General features: G+C 41.9%; 1 protein-coding gene across 5 annotated transcripts in view; it reads left to right on the forward strand.

Annotated features, from left to right (window-relative positions):
- The window catches only part of MLLT10 (MLLT10 histone lysine methyltransferase DOT1L cofactor), a 239406-nt gene that overhangs the window by 20294 nt on the left and 196927 nt on the right, over positions 1-22185 (forward strand). For 4 of the 5 annotated variants that reach the window (XM_045005045.1, XM_045005043.1, XM_045005044.1 and 1 more), the window contains one exon: positions 18871-18925. In XM_045005045.1, the coding sequence (XP_044860980.1) occupies positions 18871-18925 (55 nt within the window). Of the gene's footprint in view, positions 1-13941; positions 13993-18870; positions 18926-22185 lie in introns of those variants that run through there. The other variant, XM_045005046.1, reaches the window with a different exon arrangement.

Here is a 22185-nt window from a genome sequence, read left to right on the forward strand (position 1 = left end):
AGGTTTGACTGTTCCATGTGCTAGTAGTGTATTTAATGAAACTTAGTAAATATTTCTTTCTGGAAATCATAGTAGCATTATAGTAAATTGTTCTTTCCTGAGTCTTGACCTCTGCCCTCACTTTGCCACTTCACAATGAGTAAATCACTCAGACAAGCTGAGAACTGGTAAACCTCTTAGAATGGTCACTAAGTAAGGAAGCCCTCTGATGCATATATTTTGCCCTCCATCACCATCATATTGATCTGTTTGCATTTACCAGGAATGAGCCAATGACTCAACTTAGACTGACTAATAACGTCAAAAAATCTAATAATCAGTTATGATTCACTAACTCCAAGCTAACCAGAAACACTCTGGTAATCTGACCTGATAGAAGCCTGAGTGCTCCACTAATTATCCCTAACAGACCTGACTATCTTCACCAGGGCCATTTACTTCATGCTGCTTAGCTCATCTGTGTTTAACAACATGGCTATTAGAACAGGAGTACTTGTGGCACCTTAGAGACTAACAAATTTATTTGAGCATAAACTTTCGTGGGCTACAGCCCACTTCTTCGGGTGCATAGAGTGGAACATATAGTGAGGAGATATATATACACCTAGAGCATGAAAAGGTGGGAGTTGTCTTACCAACTCTGAGAGGTAAATTTGGTAAGACAACTCCCACCTTTTCATGCTCTCTGTATGTGTATATATATCTCCTCACTATATGTTCCATTCTATGCATCCGAAGAAGTGGGTTGTAGCCCACGAAAGCTTATGCTCAAATAAATTTGTTAGTCTCTAAGGTGCCACAAGTACTCCTGTTCTTTTTGCGGACACAGACTAACACGGCTGCTACTCTGAAACATGGCTATTGAACATGACAAATTCTAAGGCCTGGTCTACACTTAAAAATTAGATTGACTTAACTGTGTTGTTCAGATCTGTACAACATTTCACACCCTGAGCGCTGTAGCTAGGTTGACCTAACCACCAGTGTAAGATGTGGCTAGGTCTTTGGAAGAATTCTCCCGTTATCGTAGCTTCTGCCTCTCTGAGAAGTGGATTAACTCTGTTGATGGGAAAAGCCACTTCCATCAATGAAGGAAGCTTCTGCACTACAGTGGCACAGTTGCAGCGCTATAACTGTTCCACTGTAGTGGCTGTAGTGTAGACATACCCTAAATTAAGATGATGGATCATCTTTGAGCGGTATGTTCATCATATATAGGGCCTCATATATTCTGTGGCACAATGGGGCCCTATTCCACAATGACACAAATTATTCTACCACTATGACATTTTTTATTTCCCAATTTGCATACAGACACGCACAACTATGACTCGTTGAAAAATACTGACTCATAATTAATCAATTTATTTCATTAGATTATATCCGAGGATGGGTATTTTCAATGTGTTTTCCAGGTAGCCTGGCTCAGAACTATATACATTAGGAAACCCAATGTTATGAACACCTCGGGAATGGAGGCTGTTTGTAATTCTGAAATGTTTGTAACTCAACAAAAAGTTATGGTTCTTCTTTCAAAAGTTTACAACTGGACCTTGACGTAATGCAGCTTTGAAACTTGACTATGCAGAAGTAAAATGCTGCTTTTAACCATCTTAATTTGAATGAAACAGGCACAGAAACAGCTTCCTTACTTGTCAGATCTTTTTTTAAACTTTATTTTTTTGGTAGTTTAACATACTACTGTACTGTATTTGCATATTTATTTATTTTTGTCTCTGCTGCTGTCGCCTGATTGGGTACTTCCGGTTCCAAATGTGTGGGTGACCAGTCAGTTTGTAAATCTGGTGTTCGTAACTCTGAGGTTCTACTGTACATGAGCACAAGGGAAACTTGTAGCTGGCTTCAGTAGCCTGTTTTCTAGGCCTCAGCTGATGTGGTGTTTTCCAGGCTGTTCAGCTCACAAGCCTATACTTCTGGTTCTCCAGCTTTCTGGCTGCAAGCTTGACTTCAGCTCTGGCTCTGCACACTAGAATCTAACTCCTTCTTGTGAGGAAAGTTGGAGAGCATGAGACAGTTGGAGGCAGGTTTTGGTAGGCCAAGGAGACAGAAAACAAAACACGTGGCACCTGTCAGTACAAAATGACACATTCTGCAGGTAAAAAAAACAACCCAGAATCATTGGCATCTTGGGGGAGGGAAGGGATGCCAGATTCTCCAGCTGTGAAAATTCTGCCATCCTTATTGGGATAAATGGGATAAGTTACGCTTCAGGGCTATCGTTTTAGGCTCTTTGCAGATTCAGTGAGTTGTCACTGCATCAGTTCAAATTTTAAAGATGTATTTTTGCAGCCATGTAGGCTAGCAAGCAACATTTAAACAAAATAAAAACAAATGCAAACAAATTCGGGAGCATAATTGAGTAGCAAAAGGGTGAATTTCACTGCTTTGGAATTATGGAATACATAGGGCACTGCTTATGGCCTCAGACAGGCTTTCTGTTATCTCATGTAAACTGAGATAGTGAAAAAGGGTCTCCTTCTCTATGAGGAACAAAGTGATGTTATGGGGGTAGGGATCTCTGCATCCCCAAACTATTGAACTCTCTTCAGGGTAGCACTGCACTGCCTCTCTGCACATCTTAGTCCTGAATAGTGTAATTAGTGCAGGTTTGTCTCAATACTTAGTGAACCCTCTGCTTGTGTCCAGATTTTTTTAGAGCAGTTTATCATTTGAAAACCGGTAATGGAACTGGTGTTGCTTTCATGACAGTTTCGGTTAATGTTGCAAGCTCTAGCATCTCATCTGTTTACACTGATGAGTTCCATATCACTCTACCCATTATCTATCAAGGCATGTTTTTAGTAGCTGTCACATAGGTAAGAAGGGGCTCGAGAGTAGTCCTAAGCAGTTGTGAGCCAGAGTGCATTTTCCACAATTACTTTATAGTACTTTGCACTAAAGAATCTTTGGCTAAATTTGGTACTCTGTGTGTGTGTTTTGTTTTTTTTTAAAAACATCTTCCAGCGATTCCTGTCCTCTTTGTGTTTGAACTCATGGCACAAGTGGGAGAGGGAATGGCACAATCTGAATGTCTGAGTGGTGACAATATATGGCCATCTTCAGGAAATCAGCAGATATCTTCATTTCCTCTCACCCTAAAGGCTTAGTAAAAAGACCTTAATGCCAGATGCATGAAACAATGTCTAAGGGAAGCATATGTCAAATTCAGAAATCCTGTGTCAGAAGGAATTCAGGCTCACTGAGACCATTCCATGGCAGCTTCAGAGGCAGAGAGGTCATCTGTTACTACTAAGGAAATATGCAGGCTAAAACTCGCTTGCACCACAGAGTAAGGGAAAATTTTCAAAAGTAACTTAGTAACCTAAAGTGACATTGAAGGTCAGTAATATTTTAGCAAAAACAATGAGGGATCCTTGTGGCACCTTAGAGACTAACAAATTTATTTGGGCATAAGCTTTCGTGGGCTAATACCCACTTCATCGGCTGCATGAAGTGAAAAATACAGGAGCAGGTATAAATACATGAAAGGATGGGTGTTGCTTTACCAAGTGTGATGTCAGTCTAATGAGGTAAATCAATTAACAGCAGGATATCAAGGGAGGAAAAAGCTCTTTTGAAGCGGTAAGAGAGTGGCCCATTACAGACAGTTGACAAGAAGGTCTGAGTAACAGTAGGGAGCAATTAGTATTGGGGAAATTAAGTTTAGGTTTTGTAATGACTAAACCACTCCCTGTCTTTATTCAGGCCTAATATGATGGCATCCAGTTTGCAAATTAATTTCAGTTCTGCAAGTTTATGTTGGAGTCTGTTTTTGAAGTTTGTTTGTTGAAGAATTGCCACTTTTAGGTCTATTATTGAGTGACCAGAGAGATTGAAGCGTTCTCCTACTGGTTTTTGAATGTTAAGATTCCTGATGTCAGTTTTGTGTCCATTTATTCTTTTCCGTAGAGACTGTCCAATTTGGCCAGTGTACATGGTAGAGGGGCATTGCTGACACATGATGGCATATATCACATTGGTAGATGTTCAGGTGAACGAGCCCTGGATGGTGTGGCTGATGTGGTTAGGTCCTATGATGGTGTCCCTTGAATAGATATGTGGACAGAGTTGGCACTGGGTTTTACAGCAGGGTTTGGTTCCTGGGTTGGTGTTTCTGTTGTGTGGTGTGTAGTTGCTGGTGAGTATTTGCTTCAGGTTGTGGGGCTGTCTGTAAGCGAGGACTGGCCTGTTTCCCAAGGTCTGTGAGAGAGAGAGGGATCATCCTTCAGGGTAGGTTGTAGATTCTTGTTAATGCACTGGAGAGGTTTTAGTTGGGGGCTGTAGGTGACGACTAGTGGCATTCTGTTACTTTCTTTGTTGGGCCTGTCTTGTAGTAGGTGACTTCTCGGTACCCTTCTGACTCTGTCAATCTGTTTCTTCACTTCACCAGCTAGGTATTGCAGTTTTAAGAACACTTGATAGAGATTCTGTAGGTGTTTGTGTCTGTCTGAGGGATTGGAGCAAATGCGGTTGTATCTTAGAGCTTGGCTGTAGACAGTGGATCATGTGATAAGAACATAAGAAAGGCCGTACCGGGTCAGACCAAAGGTCCATCTAGCCCAGTATCTGTCTACCGACAGTGGCCAATGCCAGGTGCCCCTGAGGGAGTGAACCTAACAGGCAATGATCAAGTGATCTCTCTCCTGCCATCCATCTCCATCCTCTGACGAACAGAGGCTAGGGACACCATTCTTACCCATCCTGGCTAATAGCCATTTATGGACTTAGCCACCATGAATTTATCCAGTCCCCTTTTAAACATTGTTATAGTCCTAGCCTTCACAACCTCCTCAGGTAAGGAGTTCCACAAGTTGACTGTGCGCTGCGTGAAGAAGAACTTCCTTTTATTTGTTTTAAACCTGCTGCCTATTAATTTCATTTGGTGACCCCTAGTTCTTGTATTATGGGAATAAGTAAATAACTTTTCCTTATCCACTTTCTCAACATCACTCATGATTTTATATCCCTCTATCATGTCCCCTCTTAGTCTTCTCTTTTCCAAACTGAAGAGTTCTAGCCTCTTTAATCTTTCCTCATATGGGACCCTCTCTAAACCCCTAATCATTTTAGTTGCTCTTTTCTGAACCTTTTCTAGTGCTAGAATATCTTTTTTGAGGTGAGGAGACCACATCTGTGGTCTGGATGAAAGCTGGAGCTGTGTAGGTAAGTATAGCGGTGAGTAGGTTTCTGGTATATGGTGGTGTTTATGTGACCATCGCTTATTAGCATTGTAGTGTCTAGGAAGTGGACCTCTTGTGTGGACTGGTCCAGGCTGAGGTTGATGGTAGGGTGGAAATCGTTGAAATCTTGGTGAAATTCCTCAAGGGCCTCCTTCCCATGGGTCTAGATGATTAAGATGTCATCTATTTAGTGCAAGTAGAGTAGGGGCGTAAGGGGACAAGAGCTGAGGAAGCATTCTAAGTCAGCCATAAAAATGTAGGCATACTGAGTGGCCATGCGGGTACCCATAGCAGTCCCGCTGACTTAAAGGTATAAATTGTCCCCAAATTTTAAATAGTTGTGGGTGAGGAAAAAGTCAGAAAGTTCAGCCACCTGGTTTGCCATTATGGTATCAGGAATGCTATTCTTGATGGCTTGTAGTCCATCTTTGTGTGGAATGTTGGTGTACAGGGCTTCTACATCCATAGTAGCTAGGATGTTGTTTTCTGGAAGATCACCAAAGGATTATTTCCTCAGGAAGTCAGTGATGTCTCAAAGATAGCTGGGAGTGCTGGTAATGTAGGGCCTGAGGAGAGAGTCTACATAGCCAGATAACCCTGCTGTCAGGGTACCAATGCCTGAGATGATGGGGCATCTAGGATTCCCAGGTTTATGGATTTTGGGGAGCAGGTAGAATACACCTGGTCGGAGCTCTAGGGGTGTCTCAGTGTAGATTTGTTCCTGTGCTTCTTTAGGGAGTTTCTTGAGCAGATGATGTAGTTTCTTTTGGTAATCCTCAGTGGGGTCAGAGGGTAATGCCCTGTAGAATGTGGTGTCAGAGAGTTGTCTAGCAGTCTCTTGTTCATATTCCGACCTATTCGTGATGGCTACAGCACCTCCTTTGTCAAGGTCGGAATAAACCTGCTACAAACCCCGATGCCAACTCTGTCCACATATCTATTCAAGGGACACCATCATAGGACCTAACCACATCAGTCATGCCATCTGGGGCTTGTTCACCTCAACATCGACCAATGTGGTATATGCCATCATGTGTCAGCAATGCCCCTCTACCATGTACACTGACCAAATTGGACAGTCTCTATGGAAAAGAATAAATGGACACAAAACGGACATCAGGAATCATAACATTCAAAAACCAGTAGGAGAACACTTCAATCTCTCTGGTCACTCAATAATAGACCTAAAAGTGGCAATTCTTCAACAAAAAAACTTCAAAAACAGACTCCAACATAAACTTGCAGAACTGGAATTAATTTGCAAACTGGATGCCATCATATTAGGCCTGAATAAAGACAGGGAGTGATTTAGTCATTACAAAACCTAAACTTAATTTCCCCAATACTAATTTCTCCCTACTGTTACTCAGACCTTCTTGTCAACTGTCTGTAATGGGTCACTCTCTTACCGCTTCAAAAGAGATTTTTCCTCCCTTGATATCCTGCTGTTAATTGATTTACCTCGTTAGACTGACATCACACTTGGTAAAGCAACACCCATCCTTTCATGTATTTATACCTGCTCCTGTATTTTTCACTTCATGCAGCCGATGAAGTGGGTATTAGCCCACGAAAGCTTATGCCCAAATAAATTTGTTAGTCTCTAAGGTGCCACAAGGACTCCTCATTGTTCTTGTTGATACAGACTAACATGGCTACCACTCTGAAAACATGAATATTTTAAGCTCCTAAATGCCTTAAGTCACTTTGCAGATTGATTCTTTGGAGAAAAGAGGAATGATATAGTTGACGGGTTACTCCACCATTCCGGGGTGCCACCTGATGTACTGAGGTGTCACTGAGCCCACCCGTTCCACCAGCCTGGGTGCCCTCCCCTGTCCTGCTGTGCCAAGCCCTCAAGCCTCCTCTAGTGCACACACAGGTAGGGACACACCCAGCTGCAAAGGCACACAGACACTCAGAACAGCGCTGTGTGGAAAGACTCAGCTTGGGCATTGCCCAGTACTCAAGTGAACACACCCTCTGGAGTGTAAATCCCAAATTATATTGTCTTGCACTGCACAGAGATCTATACAGTGTAAACTCATGAAATCCGCCCCCTCCCTCAGTGTGGAGGAAGATATGTACATTTCCCCCCCCCCCCCAGTTATGAATTACACAAACTGGTTTTAAAATAAAAAACTAGTTTATTAACTACAAAAGGTAGATTTTAAGTGATTATAAGGGATATCAAACAGATTAAAGCAGACTACTGAGCAAATAAAACAAACACGCAAACTAGAGAATACAGTAAAGAAATTGGCTACAAATAGTAATTTCTCACCCTAAATGTTTTAGGCAGGGTGCAGAATTTCTTGAGGACAAACTCCTCTTGCTTACAGCTTAAAATTCCAGGTATATGCTTCACAGGCCAGACACCATTCCCAGCCTGGGTTCAGTATTTCCCTCCCTTTCCCTTTGTTTCATAGGGCACATCTTCACTGGCAAGCAGCGCTTTAACGTGGCTTGTGTAGTCGTGGGATAGTGCTGGGAGAGCTCTCTCCCACTCTTAAAAAACCCTCCTCCACGATGGGCACAGCTACCAGTGCCGGGAGCTCAGCTCCTAGTGCTGGTGCACTGTCTATACTGGCATGTTACAGCGCTGAAACTTGCACCCCTGAGCGAGAAAGTTGCAGCGCTGTAAAGTGCCAGTGTAGACAGGCCCTTACATGTTTCCAGCTGTCATCTTGGGTGGGGATTCAGTGAAGAGTGAACCAAGATTAACTCACTCCCCAGCCTTAAATAGGATTTGCATATGGAGGGAATCCTTTGTTTCCTAGTTTGACCCCCACCCCCTCTTAATGGAAAAACACTAGAAGTCCAAGATGGAGTCCATTACGTGGAGACTTGATCACCTGACCCTGCAGTGTCAAAGCAGCATTCCTGGAAACTTCTCAGAAAAGTGGGAGATTAGCATCTTCAAAGTCTGAGTCTACACTTGCATTTTATAGTGTTCTAACGTGCTGGCTCAAAGTGGTGTGAAAAATCACCCCCCTGAGCGCAGCAAGTCTGAGCACTTTAAAGCGCTAGTGTAGACAGGCTCCGAGTGCTGGGAGCCGCGCTCCGAGTGCTCGGAGCTAATCCCCTCGTGGAGGTGGGTTACCAGGAGCGCTGAGAGAGCTCTCTCCCAGCACTCGTGCGTGACCACACTCGCACTTCAAAGCACTGCCGCGGGAGCGTTCCTACAGCAGCTCTTTGAAGTTTCCAGTGTAGACATACCCTTGGTGTTCTCCCTAATGACCCATCCAGGCTGATTGCATTTCCCAGGTGCTAACACAGTTGTAATTGTTACATAGTTCATAGCCCTAACTTTAGATTAAAAAAAAAGATACAAGCATACAAATAGGATAATCATATACTATAAATCATAACCTTTCCAATGATATCTCACATGACCCATCTTGTGTAAAATCTACCTTAGTTATGCCATATTCATATTATAATAATATTTGTATGAAGAATATGGGATGTAGTGTCACAATAGTTATTCCTAAATGAACCAGCGGTACATTCCAGGAAAGGAGTAGGATGGATCATGTGTGTATATCCCCTTTTCTTTATCTTTCTTACTGCTCACTGTGACTTCTTAGTAGAAGATTCAGGGATGGGTCAGGATCCAGAATATAAAATTTGTCAGCTGCTTTCCTTTCTGGGATTGGCTTCTACCTGCAAACCAACTCACCCTGGTTGAATTAATCTCTTAAGAAAGCACTATATATATGCTTATCTAATTTCTATCCAGGTAAAATTCAAAGTGGCTGACAAATGCTGCTGGGAATTTTTAAGTAACTCTACATCTTAGGAAGCACTCAACTGGTGGGACACAGAAGCAGTGTGGCTAAGCCCCGGTCTCTGAATACTTAGTCTGGACTGTCCAAGTTCTGTGGTAGAAGAGAGGCACAGCCTACTGGTGCTGGATTAAGGAGAGGTCAGCTTTTTTTTTTTTTTTTTTTAACTTCTATAAGAGATTTTCCACTTTAAAGATATTGGGCCAGATTCTTAGCTGTTCTAAATTGGAATAGCTTCATTAACTTCAATGGGGTTCAGCCTATTTATACTGTCTGAGGATGTAGCCCCAATCTGTGTCGGATTCTGAACTCCTGGGATTCAGCTGTCTAGGGTCAGACAGGTACAATTCTTCAAACTTTTAAAGCCTTTTTATTCCTAAAAGCAATCACAATATGTAGGAGCATGAGGTTCCTCTTCACAGGGTTGGGGGAAAGCCAACAGGTGTGGAGGAGCATGTGGTTCCGACAGCGACATCCTTTGGGAAGGATGTATTAATGGAGATTTTCTATGTCCTAGTGAGGAGAGGATGGAAGATCATGGGATTATAGAATATCAGGGTTGGCAGGGACCTCAGGATGTCATCTAGTCCAACCCCCTGCTCAAAGCAGGACCAATCCCCAACTAAATCATCCCAGCCAGGGCTTTGTCAAGCCTGACCGTAAAAACCTCTAAGGAAGGAGATTCCACTACCTCCCTAGGTAACCCATCCCAGTGCTTCACCACCCTCCTAGTGAATTTTTTTTCCCTAATATCCAACCTAAACCTCCCTTGCTGCAACTTGAGACCATTACTCCTTGTTCTGTCATCTGCTACCACTGAGAACAGTCTATATTCATCCTCTTTGGAACTCCCTTTCAGGTAGTTGAAAGCAGCTATCAAATCTCCCCTCATTCTTTTCGTCCGGAGACTAAATAATCCCAGTTCCCTCAGCCTCTCCTCATAAATCATGTGCTGCAGCCCCCTAATAATTTTTCTTGCCCTCTGCTAGACTCTTTCCAGTTTTTCCCCATCCTTCTTGTAATGTGGGGCCCAAAACTGGACACACTACTCCAGATGAGGCCTCACCAATGCTGAATAGAGGGGAATGATCACATCTCTCGATGTGCTGGCAATGCTCCTTCTAGTACAGCCCAAAATACCGTTAGCCTTCTTGGCAATAAGGGCACACTGTTGACTCATATCCAGTTTCTCGTCCACTGTAACCCCTAGGTCCTTTATGCAGAACTGCTGCCTAGCCACCTGGCCCCTAATCGGTAGCAGTGCATGGGATTTTTCCATTCTAAGTGCAGGACTCTTGATATATGATGATAAAATACAGGTAGGATCTGATGAGAAACAGTCAAATAAAAAAAGTCCCATTCAATTACATCATGTAATGGCAGACAGCTAAAAAGTGACAAGTTTTTAAAGTGCTTATATACCAATGCTAGAAGTCAAAATAATAAGACGAGTCAACGAGAGTGCCTCGTTTTAAATGAGGATATTGATATAATAGGCATCACAGAAACTTGGTGAAATGAGGATAATTAATGGGACAAGTAATACCAGGGTACAAAATATATCAGAAGGACAGAAGAGGTCGTGCTGGTGGGGGAGTGGCACTATATGTGAAAGAAAGCATAGAATCAGATGAAGTAAAAATCTTAACTGAATCAAACTGTACCATAGAATCTCTATGGATAGTAATTCCGTGCTCTCATCATAAGAATATAGCAATTGGGATATATTACTGACTTCCTTTGTGAAATGCTCAGGGAGATTAGAGAGGCTATTAAAATAAAAAACTCAGTAATAATGGGGGATTTCAACTGTCTCCATATTGACTGGTACATGTCATCTCAGGATGGGATGCAAAGATAAAGTTTATTGACACCTTAAATGACTGCTTCTTGGAGCAGCTAGTCCTGGAACCCACAAGAGGAGAGGCATTCCTTGATTTTGTCCAAAGTGGAGCAAAGGATCTGGTTCAAGATGTGAATATAGCTGGACTGCTTGGCAATAGTGACCATAATATAATTAAATTTAACATCCCTGTGGTGGGGAAAACACAACAGCAGTCCAATACTGTAGCATTGATCTACACAAAAATGAGGTTAGTTAAATAGAAATTAAAAGGTACAGTGCCATAAGTGAAATTACTGCAAGCTGCATGGAAACTTTTTAAAGACACCATAATGTATACCCCAAATTAAAAAACATATTAAGAGAACCAAAAAACTTCCACCATGGTTAAACAACAAAGTAAAAGAAGCAGTGAAATGTAAAAAGGCATCCTTTAAAAAGTGGAAGTTAAATCTTAGGAAAATAGAAAGTAGCATAAACTCTGGCAAATGAAATGTAAAAAATATAATTAGAAAGGCCAAAAAAGAATTTGAAGAACAGCTAGCTAAAGACTCAAAAAGTAATAGCAAAACATTTTTAAAGTACATCAGAAACAGGAAGCCTGCTCAACAACGAATGGGGCTATTGAACTATCGAGATCCTAAAGGAGCACTCAAGGACGATAAGACCATTGCGGAGAAACTAAATGAATTCTTTGTATCGGTCTTCACGGTTGAGAATGTGAGGGAGATTCCCAAACCTGAGCCATTCTTTTTAGGTGACAAATCTGAAGAACTGTCTCAGATTGAGGTGTGATTAGAGGAGGTTGTAGAACAAATTGATAAATTAAACAGTAATAAATTACCAGGACCAGATGGTATTCTCCCAAGAGTTCTGAAGGAACTCAAATGTGAAATTGCAGAACTATTAACTCTAGTCTGTAACCTATCAGTTAAATCAGCTTCTGGACCAAATGACTGGAGGATAGCTAATGGGATGCCAATTTTTAAAAAGGGCTGTAGTGGTGATCCTGGCAATTACAAGATGGTAAGCCTGACTTCAGAACGAGGCAAACTGGTTGAAACTAAGAACAAAATTGTCAGACACACAGATCATGGATCAGTAACTGGTTAAAAGATAGGAAATGAAGGATAGGAATAAATGGTCAGTTTTCAGGATGGAGAGAGGTAAATAGTGGTGACCCCCAGAAATCTGTACTGGGCCAAGTCCTATTCTATATATTCATAAATGATCTGGAAAAAGGGGTAAACAGTGAGGTGGCAAAATTTGCGGATGATACAAAATTTCTTAAGATAGTTAAGTCCCAGACAGACTGAAGAGCTACAAAAGGATCTCTCAAAACGGGGTGACAGGGCAACCAAATGGCAGATGAAATTCAGTGTTGATAAATGCAAAGTAATGCACATTGGGAAACATCATCCCAACTATACATATAAAATGATGGGGTCTAAATTGGCTGTTACCACTCAAAAAAGAGGTCTTGGAGTACTTTGTGGATAGTTCTCTGAAAACATACACTCATTGTGCTGTGGCAGTCAAAAAAGCAAACAGAGTGTTGGGAATCATTAAGAATGGGATAGATAATATCATAGAAAATATCATATTGCCTCTATATAAATCCATGGTATGCCCACATCTTGAATACTGTGTGCAGATGTGGTCGCCCCATCTCAAAAAAGATGTATTGGAATTGGAAAAGTTTCAGAAAAGGGCAACAAAAATGATTAGGGGTATGGAACGGCTGCCATATGATGAGAGATTAATAAGACTGGGACTTTTCAGCTTGGAAAAGAGACTACTAAGGGGAGATATGATAATGGTCTATAAAATCATGACTGGTGTGGAGAAAGGAAATAAAGAAGTGTTATTTACGCCTCATAACACAATAACTAGGGCAGGGGTCAGCAACCTTTCAGAAGTGGTGTGCCGAGTCTTCATTTATTCACTCTAATTTAAGGTCTCGTGTACCAGTAATACATTTTAATGTTTTTAGAAGGTCTCTTTCTAGAAGTCTATAATATATAACTAAACTGTTGTTGTATGTAAAGTAAATAAGGTTTCAAAATGTTTAAGAAGCTTCATTTAAAATTAAATTAAAATGCAGAGCCCCCCGGACCGGTGGCCAGGACCCAGGCAGTGTGAGTGCCACTGAAAATCAGCTCGTGTGCCGCCTTCCTCACGCGTGCCATAGGTTGCCTACCCCTGAACTAGGGGATCACCTAATGAAATTGATAGGCAGCAGGTTTAAAACAAACAAAAGGAAGTATTTTCCTGCCAGAGGATGTTGTGAAGGCCAAGACTATAACAGGGTTCAAAAAAGAACTAGATAAATTCATGGAGGATAGGTCCATCAATGACTATTAGCCAGGATGGACAGGGATGATGTCTCTAGCTTCTTTTTGCCAGAAGCTGGGAGTGGGTAACGGGATGGATCACTTGATGATTACCTGTTCTGTTTATTCACTCTGGGGCACCTGGCATTGGCCAATGTTGGAAGACAGGATACTGCGCTAGATGGACCTTTGATCTGACCCGGTATGGCTGTTCCTGTGTTCTTATGTTCATCCTCTGATAGTCACACACCACCCCAGCTTCAGCACTGGGAATCTTCCAGTCATTTCTTTATTGACTGCCATAGAGTTTAAGGCCAGAAAGGACCACCAGATTATCTAGTCTGACATCCTTTTTATGACAGGCCACTAAAGCACTCAGTCAACTCTACACAAAGACCAACAATCAGAATTAAACTGAAGTGTTCTAGCCCTCAGGAGACTAAACCATTATGTGCTGTGGGCAGAAAACAGGAGGGACTGAGGCACCAATTCCCTGAATTGGCAGGGAAGTAAGTAAAATATGCCCAGATCCCAGATGATCCTAGCAAGTGACCCACACCCCACACTGCAGAGATAGGCAAAAAGCTCTCAAGTTCCATGCAAGTCTGACTGGGGGAAAATTCTTTCCAGATTCCATGTATAATGAACAGTTGGACCATGTGAGGAAGAACCAAGCAGTAAGCTCCTGAAAGAATTCTCAGTACGATCTCAGAACATCGGCCTACCCCATCCAGTGTTCCATCTCTGATGGTTCAGTGAAAGGAGACACCTGCCCCCTCCACCCCAATACAATGTGTGTGCGGGAAATTCCCTTCCTGACCCTGCAGGTGAGCTGCTGACCCCTGAAGCATGTGAGTTTTAGGAACATAAGACATGAACTGAGGGGACCACCAGGGCTGCCTATCCCTTCCCCCACCATTGCAAGCCACACCGTCATATGGTCCCACTCATAAATTTATCAAGTGATATTTTTAAAGCTAACTTAGTTGTTTGCCCCCACAACTCCTATTGGGAGGCTGTTCCAGAACCTCACTCCTCTGCTGGTTAAAAACCTGATTTGCAGCCTGAAATTTGTTCATGGCCAGTTATATCCATTTGTTTTTGTGCTAACAATAGCTTTCATCTTAAATAACTTTTAGTCCTCCCTGCTTGTTTACCCCCATGACATATTTTATAGAAAGCAATCATATCCTCTCACAGCCTTCATTTTGCTAGGCAAAACAAGCCGAAGCTCTGCCACTGAAAGAGCATCCCTCAGGAGCCATCTCTTTTACCTGCTCTGTTTTGGGGACCCTTTTTTGATATTTCCCCTGTGTTCCTGTCAGTCTAGTCCTGTTTATTTTGATGTTCCTGTGGCCTTTTGGGCATCTCTGGCCCATCTCTGGTTTCCAGATTTCTCTGAGGAACATTAGTTGGTTTTCGAATGCTTGTTCCTGTCAGTATTCCACACGTGGATACTTATTCTCACTATGCATCTGATACTGAAAAATTTTGCCAGTAGTGTCCAGTGGTTTGCACCTGCGCCCTGCATCTTCTCATGTTCAGCACCCAGCGTGTAAGGGAAGTGCACACTGACTGCCTCTCCAGTTCGTCGTTACCACCACATGGCCTGAGTTGGAATCTTTTTATTTTTGGAGCTATCCTCGCATCATCTTAATCTCAGTAAATATAATTGCATATAGTTTGTTACTGTTTTTATAGTATATTATGTAGTTAGTGTAGCATAATGTTTCCCACACTGGGAGAATCTCTTTGTCCTTCCTTTTGGTAGTAGGACTTTTGCCAGAATTCTGGGATTTAAAAACCTGTCTCCTGTTCTTGCTCCTCCTTGGTCAGCAATGACCATCATTGCTGCCCTTACTGCCTAAGAGAGATGCATACGTCTGGCAAGTGCAGTCTCAGTTGTTTCCTTCCACCCTGGACCTGAGAGGAATATAAGCTCCAGCTGAGGAAGCACCTCATGGAGAAAGCCATGAGACCTGAGTCAGATGCCGGCCTGGGAGACTCCCCTGTACATTGGCCTCAGTCCTCAAGCAGAACGATTTTAAGCACGAGCTCAGAAGCAGAGGCCAGCTCAGATAAATCTAATGACCCATTTTCTCAGGTTTCTTATGAGAGTAAGGTGTACTGTCACAGACATAAAAAAGATCCACCTCTAAACCTGCTTCCAGGAGAAGGAATTCTTCCCTGACTCCTTCCAAGTTGAGTGAGTGTTGATGTGCAGGTCCCAAGGATTTAGGTCTGCCTAATCCTCTCTGGTAGCAACCAGATTTCTTAAAGGGTCTGACTAGGGTCTTCCCACTACTAACGAAGCCAATGTACTTGTACTGCAGTACTTACTGGGCCACCTTTCAGACTGATGGCCATATGCTCAGTGTTCCACCTGTCTATGAAGGTCGCCTTCCTGATGACCATTATGTTGACCAGAAGGGTAGGTGAGCCAGAGGGCCCACATGGCCAACTTGCTGCATGTTTTGCTTCAAAAGAGAAGGTATCCCTTCTCCTCCTTCCGAAATTCATCCCAAAGGTAGTTTCTGAGTTCCACATAAACCAATTGATTCACTTACTGGTATTCTTCCCAAAGCCTCATGCCTCTAGCAAGGAAAGGAGACTTCATCCTCTTGATTTCAGACGAGCATTGGCATTCTACGTACAAAGAAAGAAACCATTTAGAAAATCACCTTTACTATTAGTTGCTATTGCAGAGTGAGCATGGGTATTAGCAGTATCTGCTCATATTCCCAAAGTGGATTTCTGCCTATATTCTCCTTTGCTATCAATTGGCACTTTCCCCTCCCCTAGGTGGGGTGAGGGCCCATTTCACTAGGGCACAGGTGAACTCAGTAGCATCTCTTTGAGAAGTGCCTTATGCTGGCCATTTATAAGGCAGCAACCCAGAGTTCCCTCCACAAGTTCACAAAGCTTTATGCTTTGGTCCAAGCCTTGTCTGCTGATGCAGCCTTTGGAATTGCAGAGCTAGACGTGTATGCTGCCTGCATCCTCGCTCTCCCTCTTCCCGATTTGAGTACTGCTTGCCAGTCACCAACATATGGAAAACACATAGGGACCAGCACTTGAAGAAGAAATGGAGGTTATTTACCTGTAACTGGGAGTTTTGAGATGTGTGGTCCCTCTCTATATTCTGCTTCCCGTCTTCCTTCCCCTCTGCTTTGGATCATGAGTGGATTTGTGGTAGGGAAGGAACTGGAGAGATGGTCAGTCTGCAACTCCCTTTATACCCTCAGTTCTGCATGTGAGGAAAGCCAGGGTGCAGGCATGGACCAATGGACACTTGCAAGATTTTCCAGTCTCAGGTGCATGGTGCATACCCACATGTGGAAAACAGTTATGGACTACACCTCCTGAAGAACCACCAGTTACAAGTAAGTAACCTACATTTTTGTGATTCAGGTCTGTTTCAGGCACTGAGGGTTTCAGCTCTTTTCATTGACACTTCAGAGTTCTGTGAATGTCATTTACTTGGTTTGTGTGTGTATTAGGGTTTTTTATGTCCTTTCAGGGTGACAAAATATGCATACTTAACCCCAGAGGCGTGCCTGTTATGAAAAGTCATGTGTTGCATTTTCTTCCATGTGTCCTGTGAAAGGAGTGTTTGGGGCAGATACTGTCTCAAATGCACAGGTGTCCTAGGGAATGCTTTCAAGTGTTCCTTGAGGCAACTTTACTCTAGAGATTCCATTGATCTCAGCTTCAGATCAGACCAGAGTGCTTTGAAAGAGGAAAGCCTGAGTTGGCCTCACCTCTGGAGGGATTTGGGTATGCACTGATGCAAGTAGTGCAGAAATCAGTTTTCTGCCATATGTTCACTGATATAGCTTCACCACCTCCACTGAAGCATCTTGTGTCATTCCTGCCAGTGGTTTTGCCATGTACAGATAGTGATGCTTGAAGTCTGTGCTAGTAGTATTAGGTAATACCAGGGGGCACAGAGAGAAAGCAAACTGCTCTCTGACTTGCCAGTGTATTTAGAATTGGGAAACTGTTCTGAGAGGCTTCAGTAGTAATATACATTTGGGGATCTAGGCAGGCCAATCCTGTTAATCTCTGAAGCGGTAGTAATTACTTTCAGTGCTAACTTGGGCTTGTGTCAAGATTTTTGAGAGCTGTTTGCACAGTCAGAGTGCTTATTGTGCCAAGATTGGCCACACGCTGTGGAATTAGCTCCTTTAGTGTGTTGAGGATTGGTTTTGACCCCAGTGTACTCCCACTTTGAGGGGCCTTAGTGCAGCTAGTGTTTGATGCCTGGAGGGCAGGTGTCTGTCAAACATACCACCCATAAGTGTATTTTTGTGGTCTACATGACCTATACAGATTCTGCAGAATTTGTTTTAATTAAAAAAAAAATAGCATTTCTGATTTCAAATAAACCCTTCAAAAATGTGAACTGAGTGTAACTGATGTAGTGTTGTCTGCCTGAGTCTGCAGGCAGCCTTAAAAAAATGACTGACAGGTATTGAAACCATCTTTTTACTAACCAATTCTAAAGCCACATGATGACCCCTTCATGTAAGCATTAATTATTTAACTGCTCATCATTTTAGCAGAAGACATGATGGAAGGGTGAGTGTGAAGCCTGTGGGATTTGAAAGGTGCTGTAGGGAAGGAAATGCTGAGAGAAAAAAGGAGAAGATATGGACAGGAGAGGATGGTGATGGTGGAAAAACAAAGGGCAAAAATATCAGTGGCTCTAAAGACCATCCCCACCCCTTGGCATGGTGCTGAATGACAACTGTGTACTGAACAAATAATAAGTAATGTAAAAGTTTTAGTTACTACTGAAAGGCCAAATTCTACCTTTTGATATTTGTGCAAGCCTCCCATTGTTGCCAGTGGAAGTTTTGCTATAGAATGAAAAAAAAATTAAGAATGGAATTTGTCACTCTTCATTAAATGAGTTTGACACCCTGCTTCAGAGGAATTGTCAGTGATGTAGGCTCCTCCATCACCTCACTATGATTAGCCATCAGAGTGAGAGCAAGCTGATGGTCAGGAAGAATATTGTTGTCTCTGGGACACAGGTGAATTGGCCATTCTCTACTGATGTTGCCAAGTATATCTCCACTCAAAGCCTGCTGTCTTGGAACAGGATGCAAGACATCATCAGTTGTATCAGGAGGGAGAAGTAAGAGGCAGCAGTGACTGCTAGGACCATGCTATGAATGTTGAGTCTTATGTCTGCAGCTGTATTCGTTGTATTCATGACTTCAATGGACCTTGAGATTCTGGTGGAAGCAAATATATCTCTCTCAATCTTGGGTTACATCCTGGTTCCTTTGGGATTAGCTCCTCCCTCTCAAATCCTTAGAGGGGCTAATCCCAAAGGAACCAGGATGTAACCTGTAAAAATCCTTGGAGGTCGGTCGGTCTGTCTTTCTAGGGAGTGAAGATCCAGAAATGAGAATTCTGAAAGCTATCTGGAGAGAAGTAGAATTACAAGTAACTGTTTCCTATTTAAGTGAGTACAGTGCCATGGTTTGAAACATATCTGAAATTAGCAGCTTCATTCCCTAAGAGCTCTGTAGTATGAATACATCCTTAGCATTGTTTAGATTAATGGAAATGTGTATCTGCTTGCTTCTCAAACTCTAATCTGTCAATTATAAAAGACAATTACAATGATACTTTTGTATAATCTATATGGTTTCTCTTATAATGTTCTATGTTTTGTTTTTGCTTTTCCCTAGAGATGTGAATTATGCCCTCATAAGGATGGTGCTTTAAAGAGAACAGATAATGGGGGTAAGTTGCATTTTTCTTTTTCTTTTAATTTTTTATTTAACGGAAAACGGTACCGTAAACTGAAATAATATAAAGATCATATTACCTGCTAGCAAAAATAGCAACTGTTTTAACACAATAGCTGACTGAGACTGCATCAGAAGCTAATATTTATTTTACAGTAAAGTATAATGTGCTGTAGTTGTCCACTGTAGGTTGAATTTCAGTCAGAAAACCTAATCAGTTCACTGTATATTTTATTAACTCTATTTAAAAATACAAATTTCTGACTGAAGGAAGAAACTGTATTGTAATACAAAAGATTCTAATCATGAGATTCATTAGGATAAAGGGTAAATTACATATGCATTTTAGAAGATGAACAGTCATTGGAAGCTGCTGTTGAGAGTTCAACTCATTTTCAGGCGTAGAAAGTCAGGGACTTCCAAAGTTGTAGGTCAAGCTACCTACACTGATGCATGTTTCAGAGAATAGTTTTCATGCATATTTACAAATAGGTTCTTCAACACAGAAATTAGAGATCGAAAAGACGCGGTGGTGATTTACCACCTTCACATCTGCTTGTAATGTTGTTCAGTGCATTATCAATTCTGAGCTCTTACTGAGTAGTATCATTAAAGGAAATCTTAAGTGAGTATTTATGTCTTTACTATTAAATGGGATATAAAAGAATGTTCCAAGCATTTTTAGAAATGCCTGTCCTTTTTTCAGTATATTAATGAAGGGCCAAATCCTGCACATCTGTGGCTGTAAGGGGTTCAGATTTAGTGTGACTGGTCAAATTCTGGTGTTGAAAGGGGATGGATGAGCAAGATTTTGGGAACCTATTCAGAGGCTTTGCACCTGTTGTGTGCTGAGAATCTGTGTTCTGGGGTGGCTCCTGTATCCCAGTTTGTGTACCTATCTTGTTTTTAATAGGATTTACTGAGGCATTAATCACCATAGTATATGAGCACTTCAGATACACTAATGAATTCAGCCTTAAACAGCCCTCAGAGGTAGGGAAGTAGTAGTATCCTCATTTTTAAAGGGATGACCCCTTAGGGAACTATAGATCCCTGACAAAACAATGAAATAGTATCTACAAAGAATTATAGGCTAAAAATATGCCAGTCAACATGGTTAAATGAAAGGTAAGTCTTGACAAACAAACTTGTGGTCTTTTTTTTACAAGATTATGGGTCTGGTTGATAAACTGTGTTGATATAGTTTATTTGGATGTCCCCAACGCATTTGATAAAGTACCAAATGACATTTTGACTAAAAAACTTGCATTATATAGAACTACAGGGTACACATTAGCTGGATTAAAAGCTAGCTCACTTACAGAACTCAAAATATAGTTGCTAATAGTGAGACATCAGTGCATGGAGCTGTTTCTAGTAGGGTCCATCAGGGATCAGTTTATGGCTCAATTCCATATTTTTATCAGACCTAGACAATCTAAATTCTTTGCTGGTAAAATTTGTAGATAAGGATTGGTGGGATAGTAAGTAATGAGGACTGGTTACTGATCGTGATCTCAATCACTTGATTAAATGATCACAGTCTAACAAAATGCACACAAGTACACACCTAGGAACAAAGAATGCGGGCTGTACCTACAAGAAGGGAGACCATTTTGGCACTCAGGGAAGGACTTATGTCTACATCAGCATGAGCTTTCAATGCAATGCTGTAAAAAAAAAACGGCTAATACAATCCTCAGATGTATAAAAAGGGGAATATTAAGTAGAAGTAAGGAAGTTACCTTGTCTCTGAACCCAGTATTGAGAAGATTACTGCTAGAATACTATGTCCAATTCTGGTGTCCATGTTTCAAGAAGGATGTGGAAATAGTGGTGAGAGTTCAAAGGACAGCTGCAAAAGTGACCCAGAGTCTAGAAAACAAGCCTTTGAGACTTTTAGGAGCTCAACCTATTCTGTTTATGGCAGAGAAGATTGAGGTGACTTAATTGCTGTGTGTTGGTACTTACATATGGAAAAAGGATATCTGGCAGTGGGAAGCTTTTCAGCCTGGCTCACAGACATAACAAGATGCAGTGGCTGGAAGTTGAAGTCAGACAAATTCAGCCTTGAAATAAGATGCAATTTCCTAGCAGTGAGTGTGATTTAAAAATTGGAATAGCTTACATGGGAGGTTGTGGAGTCACCATTGTTTGGAGTCTTTAAAGTGAGATTAGATATCTTTCTAATCCACGTGCTTTATTCTAGTTTCTGAGAGAAATTCTATGGCCTGTGTCTGTGGGAGGGTTGGGTTAGATGATTGTGGTGGTCCCTTCTGGACTTTGAATGTGAATCTATGAATCCCTTTGTTTATTAACTTCTTTCACGGGTCATAGGGAGAACATCAAGTTCTGCATTGCCCTCACTATGATAACGTTAACAGCTCTGTGTTATGACAATGGCTGTAGTCAGGTCTCCAGCATCAATCAATTCATCGCCAGGGGTTAGGAAGAAATTTTTTCCCAAATGCACAGTGGGCTTGATGTATTCTGTTCCTCGTGTGTCTCCTCCCCCCCACCCCCCAGCATCAGAACTTGGCCACAGCTGGCGACAGAACAAAGGACAGAGTAGATCAGTGCTACAAGGTGATACAGTGAATCCTCTTTCTCAGAAGCTTGGCTGGTGTGTCTTGCTCATATGCTCAGGGCCGAACTGATTGCTAGGTTTAGAGTTGGGGAAAGAATTTTCTCCCAGGTCAGATAGACAGGGGCCTTGGGGGTTTTCAGCTCCTTTGTAGCATGGTGTCTAGATTGCTTGCTATGGTCTTCTGGGCATATGTCACCTAATCAACTCCATGACATTGCAGGTTCTTTGGGCATTGGTGGCACATAGTTTCTCCTGTTTGCTACTTGTGGCACACAATTTAGTCTTCTGAGGACTGAAATGCTTTAGTCTAACCCAAGTTATTTGGCTCAATGTAAGGGTAGCTAGATAAAATTTAGCAGTCTGTGGTATCCCCAAGGTCAGGCTAGATAATCTAATGGTCCCTTCTGGTTTTAAATTTTATGAAACTATTAAATTTTAAATATGGGGAATCAAGGCAGAACTTCTGAGTCCTAGTCCAATGCTTGAATTATAGGATTATTTTTCTTTGGGATGTTGGGGGAATGGCAGTATTGGTGGATTTGTTATCCATTCTGTCCTTCAAGTTACACTGCTTGTGGTAGTGAATGCCACTGCAGTGTTCTACACAATGCAGCCTTGCCAGTTGCTTCTCAGGAAAGCCCTTCTTATGAAGGGGAAAATAGCATTGA

This window comes from Mauremys mutica, chromosome 2 (assembly GCF_020497125.1).
Source record: "Mauremys mutica isolate MM-2020 ecotype Southern chromosome 2, ASM2049712v1, whole genome shotgun sequence".
NCBI lineage: Eukaryota > Metazoa > Chordata > Testudines > Geoemydidae > Mauremys > Mauremys mutica.